At 44.2% G+C, this 22,092-nt stretch overlaps 1 protein-coding gene across 1 annotated transcript in view; it reads left to right on the forward strand.

The window, feature by feature from the left end:
• Nucleotides 1–22,092, forward strand: part of KIF1C (kinesin family member 1C) — a gene marked incomplete in the record, with an annotated part of 1,373,479 nt that overhangs the window by 1,088,107 nt on the left and 263,280 nt on the right. Inside the window, 1 exon segment of the mRNA XM_044077100.1 lies at nt 5,448–5,527. Within this exon segment, the coding sequence (XP_043933035.1) occupies nt 5,448–5,527 (80 nt within the window).

Raw genomic sequence — 22,092 nt, forward strand, 5'->3', positions numbered from 1 at the left:
AAAAAGTGAACTGTCTTATCTCGGAAGGATGCTTATCACCAATGCCAAACCGGATGTCCTCTGAGCTGCTGATTTGCTCTGCAGCTGTGACTAAGGCTGAGATCATGGTTTCCTTTGTCAGGTTGACATGTGCCAGTCCTTTGGCTTCACACACCTTGACCAGCTGGTTCCTTGTCAGCTTGCTGTAACCCTCTGCTTATGTCTTTGCCTTCCATCCCGGTCTAAACTGACAAAAAATGAATAAAACTGTTATGACAAGGGGATACAGTATCTGTCTGTGTGGGATGACATGATTGACAGACCCTGATGCTTTGCCAGAGATGGCCTGCATCTGTCACCCCTGGGCTTCCAGATGCTGGCCAAGGCTCTTGCCACCCCTGTAGTGCCTTTTTTAGGCGGTGTTCCAAAAAACAAACTACCTCCGTAACAACTACAAACAAATGCAATCTGAGAGTTATGCTGCTGAATACTAGAAGTCTAAATCTCAAAATGCACTCGCTTGAAGCACTCCTTAAAATGGAGAACATCGACATTTGTGCTATAACAAAGACCTGGTTCAAGTCAGCAGAAAGCACCCCTGCACTACCAGGCTATAACTCATTCCACACCTTTCAGCCCCAGAACTTGGACCGAAGCTCCAAAGGGGGGGGGGGGGGTTCCATATTCATTAAAGGATGCGCACACCTCCAGACTGGTAGCCCAACATAACGCATCTCAGATACTTAGGTGCAGCTAGCATTCGGTAAGACAGCGATTCAGGTTGTATCTTGCTTATAGGTCCCCAACCATGTCCCAAGGCTCACACTCCACATTCCTAAGCATCCTGGAGAATATTAGGGTCCAACCTAACACACTCATACTGGGCGACTTCAACTACCCCTCCATTAACTGGGAAAACTACTACTGTACCAATACACTTGCCCAATGCTTTCTGGAATTTATTAATTCCAGTGCTCTGGACCAGCTCGTTCTTGCCCCCACTAGAGGTAGCAGCATCCTTGACCTGGTCATTACTAACATGGGGGACCGTTGCTCTACACCAATAGTCATCTCCTACCTGGTTAGATACAACCACAAACTAATCACCTTGGAAATCCACATCCCTTCCACCCCACCCCCACAAAGGTAACTACCATGAAAAACTTCTCCAAGGCTAACTTTGGGCTCCTAAAAACAGAGGTGGATAACTTCACTGCACCCGTGCAAATGGGGAATAGTTGCATGACCGCCAGGTCATACACCAATGCACTGTACGAACAGAACAGTGCACATGGATCTCACCATACCCAATAGGACCAAGATGCTGTCCTCAAAAAAAAAAAAAAAAAAAAAGGAAGCCAATCTGGTGGTCCCTTGCCAGAAACAAACTCTACAACAGAAGAAAGAAACTGATACGGAATAAGGTGACGTCCCAAGACAGGAAAAACTTCCTTATCAGCCTCAACAAAAGGTTGAGATCCCTAGGCATCAACCCCTATATCACTAGGTGGGTTGCAAACTAGCTCACAGATGGAACACACAGTGTGAAAGTAGCTGACGCCAAGTCAGACTGCCAACCAGTCAAAAGTGGAGTCCCACAGGGTTCGGTCCTGGGTCCTCTCCTTTTTGGTATCTACTTCTCTGAAGTCCAGGCCAACACAAAGGGACTCTGGCTGACAAAGTTCACAGACTATTGCAAGTTGGGAGCTATTATTAACTCCCCAAGTGATGTTGAGATCCTACAGAAAGGCCTCAATGACACCAGCGACTGGTGTCAGAACCATGGCCTTAAGCTCAATGCCAAAAAATGTCATCCCCCTTGGGAAAAACCCAGTTCCCTTGAATTACCACATTGATGGTAGTCCACTGAACTGATCCGTGGTGGTACAGTGGTAGCGTTGTTGCCTCACAGCAAGAGCTTCTCCCATTCGATTCTCGGCTGGAGCGCCTTCTGTGTTGAGTCTGCATGTCCTCCTCGTGGTCGTGTGGCGTTCGAAAGACCTGCGTGAATGGGCGTGCCTTTGCTGAAGGTTGGGCGTCGGGCTGGCAACTCGGCACCATAAAAATCGACTGCCAATCATTTGTGGACCGGAGTTCCGCTGTGGCGACCCCTAACCGGGAAAAGCCGAAAAGACAAACAAACATGGTAGTCCACTGAACACAAAGTTTTATAAGAGATCTGGGAACACAGGTTGACGGCAACCTCTCTTTTGACCACCACGTTGCCACTGTGGTCAGAAAGTCCTTCTATTTGGCATATCTTATTACTAAGGGTTTTGCATCCAGGAAGAAAGAGGTCATTGTCTCCCTCTACTCTACCCGCATTAGGCCACTCATTGAGTACAATGCCTGATTTGGCAGGTACCTCACTAGACACCTGCAAGAACTGGAGAGACCACAAAAGTACCTCTCAAAGAAGATCCTAGGTCTTTAACACTTTTCCTATTTGGACAGACTCAAAAAACCCCAACTATTCTCTGTCTCATATCACCTACTTAGTGGCGATCTCTGCCTGACTTACAAAGCCATGTCTGACCCAGCTCTGTTAGAAATGCTACATCTAAAGAAATCCCAGTCCCTCCACACCACACGCTCCAGAAACCTCAACCTCATTAGCACAGTCAACAGAATATGCTGGCGGGACAGATTCATAACCCAGAGACTGCCCATGCTGTGGAATAGACTTCCCTTACATGTCAAGCAGAGCACCTCACTGGCCCTCTTCAAAAGAAATCTTGATGAGTGGATGGGAAATAGACAATTCACTCCTGGGACCACTCCAGTGGCACTACTCGACAGAGGCACTAGGAACTAAGGTCCGGTGGCACGATGCCAGGGTATTCCTATGGGCTAGGCTTGTAAAGGCTCCAGGGCCATTAGCCTAGTACACACCTATGAACAATGAAACTCTGCATGTCTACCTTGTGGCTGTGACAGCTACCCACAGGCTACTAAAACTCAATAAAAATCCCACACCGCTGCCGCAAATATATGACAAGTCCTCTTTACCCTGTGTCAGTAATTAAGGAGCTTCAATCCTCACCACTTTCTTCAGTAAGGAAGCGTCACTAAAAGCAAGTGTAGAAATAGAAGTTTCCCCAAAGAGTTTACCGGGAATGGGCTCCAAACCTGAGATTGGACTATATGCTTCACTACAGGTCCCCAAATGAGTCTCCACACTAACCACTGCAGAGCACTGTGTCCCAGTTCTAGGTATCTGACGTACACTCTTAAATGTCTGATATTTATACACACACACACACACACACACACACACACACACACACACACACACACACACACACACTTGGGGAAAGACTGGTGCAGATTTACGTGATGTGTTTCTTTGTTCAAATTACAAGGTAATTGCTGCCAGCAGTCACATACCACAATACCCTTCAAAAAGGGTGTTCAATTATATTGGGTAAAATAGATATTGATACAAATGGTAGCATGTAACCCAAGCAGTAAGGCTTTTTAGAGCGGCCCTGGTGTTATCACAGTACGCATAAGCACTCTCATGTTATTAAAAATATTGAGCAAATAACTAGCCACAATGAGAGATTGTAAAACATTATAAAAAGATTTAAAACATGTAATTACTGATTAACTGATAAATGGCAGAGTTTCACATACAGGAAATATGAAAACAACACTGTAGTAGATTTCATACTGATTTTAGAAAATCTCTAACTAGCTAGCGCGTAATTCTCTGTTTATCTGAAGATTAACTGTCCCTATCTAATCTACATAACTCAGCAAGGCAAGATTATACTCTTACTTCTGTAAGGCAAGATGGGGAATTATGCCCACCTCCAGACTGTCTGTACTCTGAGTTGGAACTACTCTGGAAACAACTGTACTACTTACTGCTACTACTTTTACTACATAGCTCTGGAAACTTGAATAACTGAACTGACTCAGAACCTGCTTTTATAACTGATTTTTTTTAAAAGTAACCGGAGGCTGCTGTGAGAATTTTGTTCTCTCATATATCAGGCTTTGTGAAGATTTTGGTCTCTCAGATCTGCACATCTAAGTCAGCTGACTCTGGCATAACGTGCATTCAGAATGCTCTTTACAAAGAACATGTACATTTGGTCAGCCTGAAGAACAGTGTTTGACATTCAAACATCTTGCATAAATCAGAGCGATGATAAAAAACCTAAACTGATTTACAAAATCATAGCTAGTCATGCTGGCATATGTAACACAGGGTAATTTAGAATTGTTTGCAAAACTTCAGCCAGTCATGCTAGCACGGATAACAATATCCATTATCTTCACAAGATAGATATATATCTATATATGAAAATGTATGTGAGGTGCAGGAGGACTCACTTCCTTACAAAGATTCTTGGATTTGGTTTATTTTGCTCTGGGTTAATCCCCAGAAAATGCACAGAAAGTGTCAATGTTATAACATGTATATTCTGAGTGCTAGTGTAGCTGTTTTTACACACACACGCGCACACACATATATGTATATTCTTAATATGTGTATGTGTGTGTGGGTCTACTTTCATTTATAGAAATTACACTTGAATTACTAAATCCCAGGACAAACTCTTCGAAACTATGTATCACTGATATTTTATATAAGGAAAGCAAAATAATATAGTGTGTATATGTATTTATATTTCAGTGATTTGTGAGGTAATAAAGGTGCACCTTTTTTTAGATTCCAGTTTGTTAGTGTGATAAATGGAAAGCAGTTTTCATTGTGAACAGTTTGAGACGGTCTACCAGTATAACAGAGTTGCAGGTTCATGTGGTTAACTTGGTGAAAGAACACATAAGTACTAGTGAAACTGTTCTTTCACCAAATTAACCATAAGTACTATTGAAACTGGATTTTAGGTGCCCCTTTTTCTTTGTGGTGCAAAAATTTCCTTGCTCAAATAGATTCATAGATAAATATTAGGCTAGCTGTCCTTGTGAGCCATCTTGAGCCTAGCAGATTTCCCTTAAAGATGAAAGTCTAACTGTGCACCTTGTGTCTCTGAGAGAAACCCCTTAACCATTGTGCCATCCCCCAACTAGCATGCCTGCTGATGAGCCTACCTAGAACTCGATTTGAGAACAAGCAATCACTGGCATTACTGAGTGGGACAATGGATATAGTTGGGCACAAATGCAGTGCTGATTCTTGTTCACCCTACTTTTTGCTATCCCCAGTGAGTGGAGCTAGAGTACCACTGGACAACCACAGGGAAAGATGGGCTTGCTCAATGTAATCCAAGAGCAAGGAAAAGAAGAGATCAGAAAGAACTTGCTGAGATGACAGGAATTGGAGAAAAACTGCTACAGGAATAATACTGTTATGAATATACTGTAGCAGGCAAGCACTGTTAACACCATTTTTCCTTAGCAATGTAGTGTATGGGTAAGGCACTTCAAGTGTACCTTTTTACCTGCCTTTTTAGAATTTGTATTCATTAGCATTTTTTTGTTATTTTTACAATCAGGAAACTGAAAAATTCATTGCTGAGTTGAATGAAACGTGGGAGGAGAAACTAAGGAAAACTGAATCTATTCGAATGGAGAGGTAAGTTCTGAGATTTTTTTTTCTTTAACTAGTTTGGTTATTAAGTAAGAAACGAAGTGTGCACTTTTTGTAGATTCATACATGCATGGATATGTGTACTTGCTCAAGTTCTCAAATGTAGAGAATTTTGCAGGTGACTGTCTAGGACCATATCAGTCCACTTAGGTAAAACAGTTAAAGGATAGCAATGGAATTCTGTTATTAAATGCTCAACTTCTCTGTCCTTTTTCCTCTCTATTTATTGTCTCTGCTATGAAACAGCAAAACAGCATTTAAAATATTTTAAGTTGACTGTTTCTCTCCACTAGAACAGTACCTTACTGTACTGTGGTGGTTTCACTTTTAAAAAACTTTTATCCCACCCTGGAAAAGTCTCCAATTCACTGATATCAAGGCCACTGAATACAGGTAGTTTTCTGACCAGTTCCCTCCCCAAACTGACATCACTAGGACCGTCCTAAAACCCCACCCATGTTGTGATGTCACAACTCCCTGTTCCTTCCCCTACCCCTACAGAAAGTAAAGGGTAGAACAAGGAAACGGTACACGAGTCAGGTCTCCTGCTGTGAGCTGTCATGTCACAGCAGGTAGCAGCTCAGGGTTACCCTTACCACTTTGACTGATAGGGAAGTTAGGTGTGAAGTGGAATGGGAGATGAGTCTAAGTAGTACAATTCAGGCTTCACAAAATAAATAAATAAATAAATCTGCAGTTTAGCCAGTCTAAAAAGAAGCAGCAGTAAAAAGCACTTTGAAAGTCTGTTCTGTGGCATTTGCACTGTTTGTGTTTTAAGTAGTCATTGAACGGCATGAAATGTTACTTAAAATTAACTGACTGAAAGACAGCAGTGTATGCATGTAAAATCAATACAGTGACAAGAGCTTTAGGAAGAAAGAGGCCTGCGTGATGTAACTTTTTACAGGTGAGCACTGCATTTTGGGATACCTAGAGGCAGACTAAACATTTAGAATTATTTCAAGATGCCAGACCTCATGTGGTCAGACTCAGAAATTACGTATAAAAATATTTAAAAACGTGTAAATAGTCCCAGAGTGGTGGTAAAATGTAGGAAACACCAAGCCATGATGAAATAAACAGTTTTTGAGTCTGTGGGTTTGGTTCTTCTTTAAATGTAGCAGATGGCAGACCCCAGAGTGCAGTATGCATTTAGATTGCCTTGTTGCATAACTAGGTAATGTAAAGAGGCAGAAGGCTGCAGCAGTGTTTTTCTAGCCTAGTAAGTCTTGTAGATAAGTTCATCTTTCTGGGGCAATTGGGGAGCATTATCTGGTTAATATAAATGTTTTCTGTGTGGTGTAGAAGTGGAAACTAAGGGAATCAATGCTGGTACTATAGAATGAAGCTTGTTAACAGCTCAGAGCTGTAACCTTCAGTGCTGTACTGCCAGTTACATTTACCCTAGTACTGAGCTTGGATTACTATGTTATGTCTTCAAGAGTGGCTTATTCTGTTTGTAGAACTGAGATCCAATGTCTTTTTTATTTGTCTGAGTCAGCATGTAGATTGCCCGATCTGGTTGGATCTGACTTCTGCTCCTTATACCAAGGTTGGATCTTACTTCTGCTTCTTATACCAAGGTTTTGCATCAGAGACTGCTGACTTCTCCCCTACCCACAATTCCTCTCTCCTGGCTGAATTACATCAGATCTTGTTTGCCACCTGAATAAACGAGACATGCAGACCGAGAGCTCCGTTATTTTTCACGTTAAGTGAAAGGTTTCCTCCCCATTTTCAGAATTTTTGATAGATATTGTAAGATTAGACTAGTATTGGGGTATTTATAGTTTTAAGATAGATCAGTGTGTATGTCCTTCTATTCATATGCTGCATTATCCATAACAAGAGGGACTCCACCTCCGGTTGACTCACACGTCCCGCCATTATACCAAAGTTAAAATGCTGCTGAGATGATGTGTGACAGCCTACATCACACAACATACGTCGGCCATAAATGGATGTCAAGTATAAAGTGAAAGTCAGCACGCACCTACATGAGAACTTTTCTACCTCCTGTTTGACTGCTAGCTCCAGTCGTTGCTTGCTTTGGAAAGTCGCCTTTGTGCTTCGCTAGTGCTAACGATACGTACTCCATAGGGGGGTAATTATCTAAATTGCTACTGTGTTGTTTCTTGTGAGTTAATTTCCACTAGGAAGGGCAAGTGTCAGTGTGGAAGGCAGATTCCACATAAGATGTCCACGACCTCTCTCTATTCTGTTTAGGCCCAGAACACGTTCATACATGTTGTCATATTTGCAAAGCTTTCGTCCCCGAAACTCTTAGGAGCAGTCTCTCTTCCCTTAGGCTGTACTTGGAAAACCAACGACTTACGCGCCTAGTGCTGGATATGGACCTGACGTCAGGACCTTCAGAAGATTTTCAACTCAAGAAGGCCAAGAAGCCTCACCCTGACCCACTGGCTACTCTCTCTATTCTGGGCGTTCCTCCTGAGGCTGATGAAGGCCTGGAGGCCACAACGGAAACTACAGAATCTCCTTTGACTGCTACCTTGGGGGAAGCTGTCAAGGAGTTGGTTAGCACTTCCCAGAGGGACTTGCAGGCATCCGAACCAGTCGCTGGGGGGTGGCATGGCTTATTTCCAAAGGCCATTTTGGAGTTACTCAGGTAGTGGTTCAAGAAGACATTCTTTCAGACATCACGGAATGTTGTCTGACATCTGGCCTTCCTACTTATCGTGTGTTGGAGACCCCCAAGAAGAAGAAAAAAAAAAAACAAAAGATATTTCTTCTGGCCAGCAGGTGCCCTCCGATCTAACCCCTGACTGGCAGGCCTTTACTCAAGGCCTCTTTTTAATGCCTTTATGGCCTTATGTCAACCTCCATCTCCTGTACAAGCCTTGCCTCCCCCTCCAGTCCTGGGAAAAGACCTGTAGAAGAAGTTTCCTCTGAGGAGGAAGACTCCTCTGGAGATGAGTCATTAACTTACTCCTCACAGATTGCTTCTTCTCTGGGGTATGCTTCCCCAGAGGAGTCGTCTAATGGCACAGATTCTCCCAAGGAGGACATTACATTTGGGAAGACCATTGTGCAGTGAGACCCAGAAGAGGTATTATGACCTCTTGCAAATGGAGTCCCCTAGCCCCTCTGCCATTCCCCTGTCCTGCCTGCTTTTTTGGATGCATTTTCTGCTGCTTCCAAGTCTCCAGACTCCCAACCTCCAGCCCCTAAATGCCCTGATAGATTCTCCAACATGCCTGAGGATGCAAAGTTCCTTTTCAAGGATCCGTTTGCTGACAGGCCCTCTACCATTTCTGTAGCTGCAAATAAAACTTCAAAGCTGTTACCTTCCACCTCCTTGCTTCCCTCTGATAAGAAGAGTAAAATTATGGAGAGGCTGGGTAAGAAAGTTTATACGTCTGACACTCTAGCTTTCAGAGCCACGAATTACCAAACCCATATGGCTAAATATTCCTTGGCTGTTATGGCAGATGCTATGAAACTCATTTCAGAACTACCCCTGACAAGGCCAAAGTATCTAGCATTCTTAAATCCTGCAGCCAAGTTACTAGGCACTCCATAAAATGTAGTTACGATGCTGTGGAGGCCTCAGCCAGAGCAGCAGCATCAGGGTCTGTCTTAAGGAGGTGTGATCATGCCTTAGGTTGCAGCCTTTGCCAGATTATATTAAAGCCAAGCTCATGGATGCACTTTTAGACAACAAGGCCTTATTTGGCTCCGCAGCTGCAGAGCTCTTTAAAGCCCTTCAGGAAAAAAAGGAGGAGCTACAAGCTCTTAAGCACATTTGTGTTTCTCTTGTTCCCTGCTTCCAGAGGAATTATCCAGCTTCGGACTACCTTTGTAAGAAAGGCCTCTAAGTATCACACTCCCAAGGGGAAAAAGGATACTAGGAAGCAAGCACCCACTAGATCCTCCCTTTCCAAGCATTCTCAAAAGCAGCCCTTTTGGAAAAAACCTGGTAGCTTGTGACTACCAGGCCGTAAACCCCTTTACCTCTCTCTCCGCATATCTCTGTCCCTCCCACCTTGGAAACAGATAACTCAGGACTCTTGGGTCCTTACCATTATTGAACAAGGCTATTTCATGGTGTGGGAATCCATGCCAACCTTCAGAGGTATCCCACAACCTGCTCAGGACCAAATGGCTTTCTTTCCCCCCATCCTGTATTCGTTGCTATCCCAGGGTACCATTCAAGGTGCTCCATATCTCAAGGGAAAGGGGTTCTACTCATGAATGTTTCTAGTCCCCAGGAAAGAAGGCCCCTGGAGGCCTATCTTAGATTTGTCTCATCTAAACACCTTTCTCAAGGTCCCTACGTTTCGCATGCTGACTTTTCCTACACTCCTTCCCCTGATTCTCCCTCAGGCATACATAGTGTCATTGAACATAAAAGATCTTCACATTCCTCTCCATCCACATTTCAGGAAGTTCCTACTGTTCTCTGTGGATTCTTCTCATTTTCATTTCTGTGCTTTGCCGTTAGGTCTTTTTGCGGCCCCCAAAGTATTCACAAAATGTTTGGCCCCAGTCATAGCTTTCTGCAGAATGCAGGGTATTCAAATATTCCTTTACCTAGACAACCTCCTCATCCAGGCTTCATCCCCAAAGTTGGTGCAGGAGCACTTGGACTACACCATGTTCCTTCTGAGGGGACTGGATTTTACCGTAAACCTTTAGAAATCTACTCTGACCCCTTCCCCAAACCATGTCTTCGTGGGTTGCAGAATTCTCACGGTCCAAATGATGGCCTGCCTACCTCCAGAAAAATTCCTGTCTTTCACCACTTTCAGGAACTAATCCCACTACAGTCTCTGGCTGCCAGAGAGTTCCTAAGAGTCCTGGGATTCATGGCTTCCACTATCCTCATGGTACTCTTGACAAGGCTACACATGAGGAAATTTCTGTGATTCCTGAGGACAGTCTAGAAACAACACCTTCACCCCCTGGAGTTTGTGGTTCCACTATTGCCCTGCTTAACAAAAGAACTAAAGTGGTAGATTTCACATATTACAAAAAAATCCAGGCCTTCCCTCCAACCCCCCCCCCCCCAACCAGGATCTGGACACAGATGTGTAACAAATGGGCTGGGGTGCAACCAGAATTGGAGGGTGAGAGATGTCTGGACCCCCCCACCCCCCCCAATCGGGAGCATATCAGCATCAAAGAAATGAGGGCTTTGATCTTTGCTCTAAAAATTTTCAAGCCCAGAATCTTACCAGGAGTGCTGAGCTGGTTCACAGACAACACCATAGTTCTCTGATACAACAAGCAGGGAGGGACAGAGTCCTACATCCTTTGCAGATTGGCTGTCTATGCCTGGGAGATTGCTCAGCAGAGTCACATTTGTCTACAAGCTGCTTACATCCCATCAGTTCAGAATGTGATGGCAGACTCACTAAGCGGGTCCATGACTCAATCCCACGAATGGATGTTAAACAGGGATGTGTTCCTGGACCTGGTCCATCGATGGGATACTCCACAAGTAGTTCTGTGTGCCTCTCCCATGAACAGACAGCTTCCCAAATATTGTACCAAGATTCACTCCTCTGGGACATGGAATGGTGGACCCTCTTTCCTTTTCCTGGAAGGGGATGTTTGTGTATGCATCCCCCTTCCCTCTTATTCAGAATGTTCTGCTGAAAATTCAGAAAGGACAACCAGAAATCTTGCTGGTGACCCCTTTTTGGCCAAGACAGCATTGGTTCCCCCATCTTCATCACCTAACCAAGGAGAAATCACCGCAAGTTACCCCTCAGATGTTCTTCATGTTTCACTGTTGCAGTCATTACATTTGGGTAATCTGCTGGCAGGTTGCCCTCAGTCGGCCTGATTAACAAAGTCTTGGGTCCTGCGTCGGTTGCTGACCCTTCTTCCATGACGTCATGTCATCAGGAGTATAAAACATGCAGCTGACGTCATTACCTCAGTCTTTCTTTCCGTGCGGTGCCCGAAGCAGAAGCAGTTCGCAAGTGCCAGTCGGCCGACTCCTGAAATTTTCGTTTTCGAGTTTCAGAACCGAAGTCTTCAACTTAAAGCTAAGTACCCCGTTGGGGAAACTTTTTCTTGTTCCTTACCGATGTCAGCAAAAGTTAATAATTGCATTACCTGTGGAAAGAAAATACCTCATAAAGATTTTCATCTGTATTGCATTCCTTGCCTAGGCCCTGACTACGACGTACCTTGCTGGCGGTTTTGTGCTTTATTTAATCAGCGCACTATCCGTCGTAGGTACATTTTTGCCTCTAAATATTTCGGTTCTTGGTTTAATTATCCTGAAATGACATCGGTTAGCCATCTGGCTACCAAAATTTCGAAAAAACACAAAGATAAAGACAGAGACAGGACGTTGAGGTCCAAAACTGTCAACAACACTTCTAAGCCAGTCGCCAGTTCGCTGGTACTCGGTGAGGTGCTTTTGCAGCCCCTGATACCCGCTACTTCTGACTCGCAGGCCTCTACTGAGACCCATTCGGAGTCCAGTATGCCGTGAGATACTTCAACTATGGAACCCGCGGATGTCTCTACCTTGGATGGGTCCAGAGCCGCTGTGCAGGCACCGGCTTCTGAGGGTGTCTTCAAGCCTACAGATTTGCATATCAAACCAACTCCACCTTAAATACTAAGGCCTAAATCTCGATCTGTGTCGAAAAAATGACGTTCAGGCCCCTATGCATAAAAAACAAATGATCAAAATGGCTGAAGATCTAATCAGGGGTAGTCAACCCCCCCCCCCCCCTTCTAAGAGGCCTAGACCTGAGCTTGACTATGAGTCTTCTGATCAGGATTCTGTTTCTTCTGACTCTTCTAATGACCTGGATTTGTCCATACCTACTTATGAGGATTCTGATGCAGAGGATTCCATTCCCTCTGCTTCCCCCCCAAGGATTTCTCTTTTGGTGAAACTTTACGTACCTTATGGGAGCATTTCCACTGGGAAAGTCAGGATTTCTCTGATTCAAAAAAGAGGCTTAGGGATTTTCTTTTTACCTCCGCATAGACCTTTGGCTATACCTCCTGTACTAGACATTGTTGATGATGTGTTTTCGAAATCGAGTATGGCCCCTGATTCCCTGCCTCCAGCTCCTTGTAAACCAGACAGATACTACAGGGTTCCTGAGTCCCACAAGTTCCTTTTCAAAAATCCTGTTGCAGATCCTGAAACCATTTCTCAAGGGCCTAAGGGCATTAAGGCTTCTAATGCTAAAAATCCTACCCCTTCTGATAGAGACTCCAGGGCGCTGGATAGATGGGGTAAAAAGGTCTATACTTCTGCAACCTTGGCTATCAGGGCTTTAAACTGCCAATTTCATATGTTAAAATATCAACAACATATTATTGGACTGCTTAAACAGAAAATGATGTTGATTTCTGACTGTGTGGAAAATAAAGATTTACAGGATTTGTTGTATTCTGCTGAACAAGTTGGAAAACATACTTTGCAATGTGGTTTTGATTCTTTAGAGGCCTCTTGCAGGGCTGCTGTTACTGGGTCTGTGCTTAGAAGGCATGCTTGGCTTAAATTGTTGGATGCTCCTTTAAATCAGGACCGCCTGTTTGGCAATAAGGCTGAAGAAGTTTTAAAAAAGATGGAAGATGAAGCTAAATCTATGCAAACTGTAAAATATTTCTTACAAGTGCAACCTCCAAGATTTAGTAGGCACTGGCTTACCAAGAAGTGATACTTTCCAGCTCCTTCCAGATCCTCTCAAGCCAAATCCAGACACATCAAAAGCACCAGGTTTCAGTCCCAGGGGACTCTCAGACCTAAGCAATGGGGGGGGGGGGGCCTCCACTTCCAAATCAGGAAATAACAAGACAACCCCCTATGGTAAACGTCTCAATGACTTTCCTTTAAAATTACCAAGTACTTATCTTTTAGCCACTCTTTTGGGGGGAAAGATTGCTTTTCATGCAAGAAACTGGGAATTCGTAACCCAGGACAAATGGGTTTAAATATAGTGTCCCAGGGATACAGATTTCATTTCCACACATTGCCAACACCAAATGGGTGGCCAGACCTGCCCCCAAATCAGTGGGCAGAGGCTCAGAAACAAGTACTTTCCCTCTTAAACATGGAGGCTATTCAACCGGTACCAGAAGAGGAAAAGGGACAAGGTTTCTATTCCAGGCTTTTCCTGGTACCCAGAAAAGACAAATCATGGCATCCAATTCTGGACCTGTCGACTCTAAACACCTTTCTGGACATTCCAAAATTCAAGATGCTGACTCTTCACCATTTACTTCCTGTGCTAGGCAAAGATGCCTGGTTGGCAACTCTAGATTTAAAAGAAGCTTACTTGCATGTCCCAGTCAGGGACTCTTGCAGAAAATACCTACGCTTCAAAGCAGGCTATTTGTATTATCAGTTCTGGGCACTGCCCTTTGGCTTGTCTACTGCACCCAAGGTATTCACAAAGTGCCTGACTCCAGTAATTGCATTTTGCAGGCAAAGAAATATTCAAATATATCCATACCTGGACGATTGTCTTAATTCAGGCAGAAAACCAGGCCATACTCCTAAATCATCTGGCATTTGTAAAAAGAGTTCTAACTTGTTTTGGGTACACCATAAACGAAAAGAAATCACAACTGGTACCCTCTCAACAGATTACAATCCTGGGTGCAAGCTTGAATACAACTGCCCAGATGGCTTTCCTCACGCCAGAAAATCAAATTCATTTGGTAACTTACTTCAAACAAGTAGCCACAAAAACCCTGCTATCTGCAAGACAAATACTGCAAGCCTTGGGGTTCATGGCCTCCTGCATTATTCTAATTCCACATGCAAGACTGCATATGAGGAAACTTCAGTGGTACTTAAAAAGTCTATGTAGTCAACATTGTCACAGCCTGGAAACATGATTCCTATCATACCTTGCCTACGCCTGGAGTTCCTGTGGTGGGCAGAGGCCTGCCACCAAAACAAGGGACTGCCATTCACACTACCCCCTGCCGCCCAAACCCTAACTACAGACGCATCAGACTATGTATGGGGGGCTCACCTGACAGAGAAGTGCATTCAGGGCAAATGGAACCCAAATCTAATGCACCTACATATCAATCAAAAAGAAATGTTAGCTGTACAGAATGCTGTGACAGCCTTCAAGGACTACATTCTTCCAGAAAAACTAATGGTAAAGATGGACAACACTACAGTTATGTGGTACATAAACAAACAGGGGGGTGCACATTCCTACCCTCTGCAGACTAGCCATGGCATTGTGGAACACGGCCTTAAGCTACCAAGTGCACCTGCAAGCTCAGTTCCTGCCAGGTAAATTAAATGCACTGGTAGACGTACTAAGCAGAAATCTCATGGACCCACACGAGTGGAGACTGGAACCATGGATTTTCAACATGTTGACAAGCAAATGGGGGAGCCCAGACATAGATCTATTTGCCTCCCCCCAGAACTACCAGTTGGACAAATTTTGCACAAGGACTCCCCACAAAAAAGCCTGGAAAGTGGATGCTCTGTCCTTCAGCTGGAAAAAACTATCAGTCTCCGCCTTTCCCCCCTCTGCCTCTACTCTGCAAAGTTCTGTTAAAAGTCAAACAGGCCAAACCAAGAATGATTTTGATTGCTGCAAACTGGCCTCGCCAACACTGGTACCTGCTCCTGCGCAGTCTGTCACAAATATCTCCATGGCACCTGCCTCAGACACCTTCCTTACTGTCTCAGCAGGAGAACCAGATTCTGCACTCTCATCTCCCTACATTGAACCTTGCAGCTTGGCTAATCACTTAAATTCACCCTTAGCATCCATCAGCAAACATGTGATGGATGTTATCTTGGAGGCGAGAAGACCTAGTACTAGAAAATCTTATGCTGACTAATGGAAAAGATTCTGTGCTTGGAATCAATCTCAAGGAATGAGCACAGCAGTGCCCAATTTACCTCAGGTTTTGCAATATTTAACTGAGATGCTTCACAAGGGCATGTCTTTTTCCTCCATTAAAATTCACGCCTCAACCATTACAGCTCATTATAACACAGAACCTCCCCTTTTCTCTCATCCTCTGCTCAAGCAGTACCTCAAAGGGGCCAAGAACATGAGACCACCCAGGAGAGCTCCAGCCCCTGCCTGGGACCTTAACTTTGTATTGGAGAAACTCACTCTGCCTCCTTTCGAGCCAGCTGCTACTGCAGACGTAAAATTTCTTTCTTGGAAAATAGCCTTCCTTCTACAATCACTTCAGCTAGAAGGATATCTGAGTTGCAGGCTCTTACAGCAGTGGAGCCATTCATCATCTTTCATGCGGACAGGGTATCACTCAGGACCAGTCCATCCTTCATGCCCAAGGTGGTATCCAGTGTGGCTCTTAATCAGTCCATTCATTTGCCAACTTTCTTTCCCAATCCACAGAACAAAGGGGAACAGATTCTGCATTCATTGGATGTGCACAGACAACTGAGATTCTACTTGGACAGGACTAAAACTCGAAGAAAATCTGAACTGCTGGTAGCATTTGCTGCAGGGGCAGAGGGAAAAGACTATTTCAAAACAAACCATTTCTAAATGGCTAAGCCATTGCATTAATTTCTGCTATAAGCACCATGGAAAGCCTATCCCCCAGGGGATCAGATCTCATTCCACCAGGGCTGCATCTACTTCTGCAGCCTTTCTCAGAGGTGTTCCTACCAGGGATATTCTAGAAGCTGCTACCTGGAGTACCGTTCATACTTTCACCAAGCATTATCATCAACTTATTTTCTCTATATCCAGAGCTGGCTTTGCCACTGCTGTCTTGCAGGGCCTTATAGCTGGCGCTAATGCTGTATAAATCCATCCTCCCAACCATGGCTTTGGGAATCTACCCAAATGTAATGACTGCAACAGTGAAACACGAAGAACATAGTACAGTTGTGTACACTTACCATAAATGTAGATGTTCGAGTGTATTCACTGTTGCATTCCTGGTTACCCTCCCTCCAGCCCCCTGTTTTTCTCTAACTATACCTCTACTTTCTGTTACTATGCTTAAAAGCTTTTTTGGTGTATTTGCTTTTGGTTGGAGGTATATTGCTGTAATTTAAATTATATTTTGCTCCCCATTCGGGGGGCACATCTGGGGCAAGAAAAACTGAGGTAATGACGTCTGCTGCATGTTTTATACCGCTGATGACCTGACGTCATGGAAGAAGGGACAGCAACCGACGCAGGACCCAAGAATTTGTTAATCAGGTTGACTGAGGGCAACCTGCCAGCAGATTACCCAAATGTAATGACTGCAACTGTGAATACACTCTAACATCTGCATTTATGGTAAGTGTACACAAATGTACTGATTTGGACCTACTCACACAGGACAAGGGAGTTGCAATGCACCCTCAAATGTCCACCCTAAACCTAACTCTGTGGGTGATGGGGCTTCAGACACCTTTACACCAATGATGTGCTACAGGTTCTGCAGGTGGTCAAGAAACCCACTACCAGAAAATCCTATCTATCCAAATGGAAGAGGTTTTCTGTTTGGTGTCTGAAAAAACAACTTACACCACTGTTTGCAGAGCCACCAGTGGTCCTGTCTTAACTGTGTGAACTAATGAAAAGTGGCTTGTCATATTCTTTCATCAAGACACATTTATCTGCCATATCAGCATGTTTGCCTTTGACTCCTGCTTTGGTGTCCAGGTTGGAAGACAAGTTGTTCTTGAAAGGAGTTCTACACATGAGACCACCAAGGAAACCAATTCCTCCCCCATGGGATCAAAACTTTGTGTTGGCAAAGCTTACCTTAACTCCTTTTGAGCCAGCTAAAGCCTCTTCTCTACAGCATTACACATGGAACATTTTTCTCCTGGTGGCTTTTACCTCAGCCAGAAGGGTTTCTGAATTGCAAGCCCTCATGTCATTATCTCCTCTGACAGTTTTCCATCTGGACAGGGTATCCCTATGTACCAGTCCATCTTTCATGCCCAAGGTAGTGAGTGAGCTTTCACTGAATCAGGCCATCAGTCTCCCTACGTTCTTCCTATCTCCAAAATCCTGTAGTGAAAGGATCCTTCACACTTTGCATGTACACAGACAGCCCTGATATTACTTGGCAAAGACCAAGTCCATCCGTAAGTCTGATAGGAAATAAAAAGCCTTGGGTGATGGGAAATAAAAAGCCTATCACCCAATAGCCCTGGAACATCCAGTTTCCAAGCAAACTATTTCCTCCTGGATTTCAAAAGCCATTTCCTTCTGTTACATTGCAAATGGGAAGCAATTTCCTTCTCCAGTTAAGGCACATTCTACTAGGGCCTTCTTTAAAGGTTTGGATACAACTTCCATTTTGGAAACAGCTACATGGCCATCTGTGCACACTTTCACCAAACACTACAATTTAGATATCTCCAGGTCCAGAGCAGGATTTGCCTGGACTGTTTTCATAGATTTGTAGAAATTGTCTCTGCTTCTCCTCCCAATTCCTCTTATGCATGAGCTTTGGCAGTCTTCCTTATGTTATGGATATTGTAACGTATGAATAGAAGGACTTGGAATAGTTGTGTAAAATCTTACCTTAACCATAGATGTCCTTTTCTATATGCTGCAGTATAGTTTCCTCTTGTGCCTTCCCCCTGATACTTGCCTGACTTCTGGATACTCACTCCCTTCAGGCTGGTGCATGCCCGGCATTCAATTCTGAGGTAGGTGTGTGCTGACGTGCACTTTATACCTGACATCTGTTTACGGCCGACGTATTCTGTGTGATGCAGGCTGTCGCACATACCTTCATAGTGGCATTTTAACTTTGGTATAATGGCCTAATATACTAGTCAACTGGAGACTGACTCCCTCATGTTATGGATACTGCAGCATATTATGGTAAGATTTTACACAACTGTTCCTAGTTTTTCTGATGGTTACTTTTGTATTTCCATGTTACGTTTGTTTGCGTCTGTCTCTCTCTAGTGTTAAGGTAGCTAGTTAGTAAGCTGATTTTTTAGGTAAGTATATATCTGATGTTCATCATGTTGCACTGTTGCAGTCATTACACTTGGGTTATCCTACTGGCAGGCTACCCGTAGTCGGCCTGAATTCCAAAGTCTAGGTCCGGCGTCGGTTGCTGTCGCCTCTTCCCTGACGTCAGTGCGCCAGGGGTATAAAAGATGCAGCCGACGCCATTTTCTTCAGTCTTTCTTGTCGCGCGGTACCCAAAGCAAAAGCAGTTCGCAAGTGCCGGTCGGCCGACTCCTGAGATTTTCAAAAACAAATTTCAGGTCCGAAGTCTTCATTAAAGCTAAGTATCCCATTGGGGAAACTTTTTTCTTGCTCCAGTCCGATGTCAGAAAAAGTTAACAATTGTATTTCTTGTGGGAAGCAAATACCTCATAAGGATTTTCATTCTTACTTATTCCTTGCCTAGGCCCTGATCATTATGTTGCTAGCTGTCGGTTTTGTGCTAGATTTAGCCAGCGCACTATTAAGCATCGGTTTGACTTTGCCTTTCATTACTTTGGCCACAGATTCAATTATATAATGCCATCGAAGCGCCGACGACTGGAGTAAAAAGCGCAAGGAAAAAGAAAAGGACAGGCATCCGAGGTCCAAAACAGACTACGAGGCTTCCGCTAAGCCATTCGCCTGTTCTCAGGTGCTTTCGCAGCCCCTGGCGCCCGCTAACTACAGGACGCTGATGACTCCCACGTGGAGCCAGCTAGGCCTCTGGATACTCAAGGTATTGGACACTCGGAAACTATTCCCTCAGATGGGTCTGGAGCCGCTGAGCAAGCATCGGCTTTTGAGGGTGTTTTCAGACCTACACAGTTATATGTAAAGCCTACTTCAGCTTCCAAGGCAAATACTAAAGCAGTTCTAAAGACAAAGAAACAAGTACAAGATTCTTCTGGACAGACTACCATGCCTAAAAACCAGATGCTCAAAATGACCAAAGACCTAATTACCTTGATCAGGGGTTCCCATCCACCCCCCCCCCCGACAAGAGGCCTAGGCAAGAGACAGAATATGAATCTTCAGATCAGGTTTCCATTTCCTCCAAATCCTCTTCTGAACAGGAATACTCTCTTCCTCCTTATGAGGATTCTGATGCTGAAGAATCTATCCCTTCAGCCTCACTGTCTGAGGATTATTCTTTTGGGGAAACCCTGTATACCATGAGGGAGCACTTCCACTGGGGAGAGCCAAGACTATTCAGAATCTAAGAAAAGACTTGGAGATTTCCTTTTATTACCTCAGCACAGGCCTTTGGCTATTCCTCCTGTTAGACATTGTAGACGATGTATTTTCAGAGTCCGGACTTTCTCCTGACTCTTTACCTCCTGCTCCTGTTAAACCAGACAGATACTACAGGGTTCCAGATTCACATAAATTTCTTTATAAAAGCCCTGCTGCTGACCCAGAAACTATTTCTCAGGGTCCCAAAAGGGTCAAGGCTTCTACTGCAAAAACAGCCATTCACCCTACCCACAGAGATTCAAGGGCACTAGACAGATGGGGAAAAAAGGTCTACACTTCTGCTTCTTTGGCTGTGAGGGCTTTAAATTGTCAATTTCATATGCTTAAATATCAGCAATACTTAATGTCAATGCTAAAACAGAAAATGTTATCAAATTCTGATTGTACAGAAAATAAGGAAATGCAGGATTTATTGCATGCAACTGAACAAGTGGGAAAGCATACATTGCAATGTGGTTTTGATTCTCTGGAGGCCTCTTGCAGGGCTGCAGTTACAGGTTCTGTCATTAGGAGGCATGCTTGGTTAAAGGAACAGAATCTGCCAGATCATGTTAAAGCAAAGTTATTAGATGCTCCGTTACAGCATGATGCCTTATTTGGTGTTAAAGCAGAGGATGTGTTGAAGAAAATGGAGGACAAAGCGAAATCTATGCAAACTGTACAGGATTTCTTACTGGTACAGCCACCCAGATTTAGCAGAAACTGGTCTACAAAGAATTGGTCCTTTCCAGTGTCAGACAGGCCACAAAGAGGCAGATCCCAGCCTCAGGGCTCATACAGGCCTAAACAGTGGGGTGCTTCTACCTCCAAAAGCGGAGAAGACAAAACACAGCTATACAGGAAACAGTCCCAATGACTTTCCTCTGCCAGCACCAAGCACTTATCGTTTGGCAGCCCCCTTAGGGGGAAAACTAGCACTTTTTTCTCAAAATTGGCACATGATCACCCAGGACAACTGGGTTTTGAATATAGTTTCCCAGGGCTTACGGATTCCACTTTCACACCCTGCCAAGGTCAAAAGGTATGCCAAACCTGCTACACAGTCAATGGGCAGAAGCACAAAAACAAGTTTCTTCCCGCATGGATATGAGAGCCATTCAGCAAGTGCCACAGCAAGAGCAGGGACAAGGATTTTACTCTACTTTTCTTGGTACCCACAAAAGACAAAGCCTGGAGACCCATACTGGACCTGTCTATTCTAAATACATTTCTGGATGTTCCAAAATTCAAAATGTTGACTCTGCAGCAGCTTCTGCCCATGCTGGGCAGGAAGGCTTGGCTTGTAACTTTGGACCTAAAAGAGGCATACCTGCATATTCCAATCAGACAATCTTGCAGTAGATACCTCAGATTCATAGCTGGCTCAATGCACTACCAATTCTCTGCACTGCCCTTTGGCTCATCTACTGCACCCAGGGTCTTCACAAAATGCCTGGCACCAGTAATTGCATTTTGCAGACAAAGAGGAATTCAAATATATCCTTACTTGGACGACTGCCTTATTCAAGCAGAGAACAAGGACATTCTGCTAAGGCATCTGGCGTTTGTAAAAAGATTACTAATTTGCCTAGGGTACACAGTAAACGAAAAGAAATCAAAACTAGTACCCTTGCAAGAGATAATATTCCTGGGTGCAAGCTTAAATACAACTGCCCAGATGACTTATCTCACGCCAGACCAACAAAGGCAACTGACTTCTTACTTCAAAATGTTGGCAACAAAGACCCAGTTATCTGCAATAAAAATTCTGCAGGCTTTGGGCTTCATGGCATCCTGCATTCTGCTAATTCCATATGCCAGACTGCATATGAGGAAACTACAATGGTATCTAAAAAGTGTTTGGACTCAACATTGCCACAGCCTGGAAACATTAACTACCCTCATTCCTTGCCTGCAATAGGAGTTTCGATGGTGGGCACAGGCCTGTCACCACAACAAGGGACAGCCATTCACCCTACCCACAGCCAGGCAGTCAATAACAGATGCTTCAGATATGCCTGGGGGTCCCACATGGCAAGAAAATGTATTCAGGGCACATGGCCCACAAGCCAAAGTCACCTTCATATCAATCAAAATGAGATGCTGGCTGTTCAGAATGCCCTGACAGATTTCAAGCATCTACTCCATCCAGGACAACTACTGATAAGGACGGACAATACTACAGTCATGTGGTACATAAACAGGGAGGCACCCATTCCTACCCCCTCTGCAGACAAGCCATGACCTTGTGGGACACAGCATTGACTTATCACGTACACCTGCAAGCACAATTCCTGCCAGGAAAGAAAAATACTCTGGCAGACGAACTAAGCAGAAACCTCATGGATCCCCACGAGTGGAAACTGGATCCACAAGTCTTCAGCATGATAATAAAGAAATGGG

The sequence above is a fragment of the Protopterus annectens genome, chromosome 7.part0 (assembly GCF_019279795.1).
Source record: "Protopterus annectens isolate FY-2018-M chromosome 7.part0, PAN1.0, whole genome shotgun sequence".
Lineage (NCBI taxonomy): Eukaryota > Metazoa > Chordata > Ceratodontiformes > Protopteridae > Protopterus > Protopterus annectens.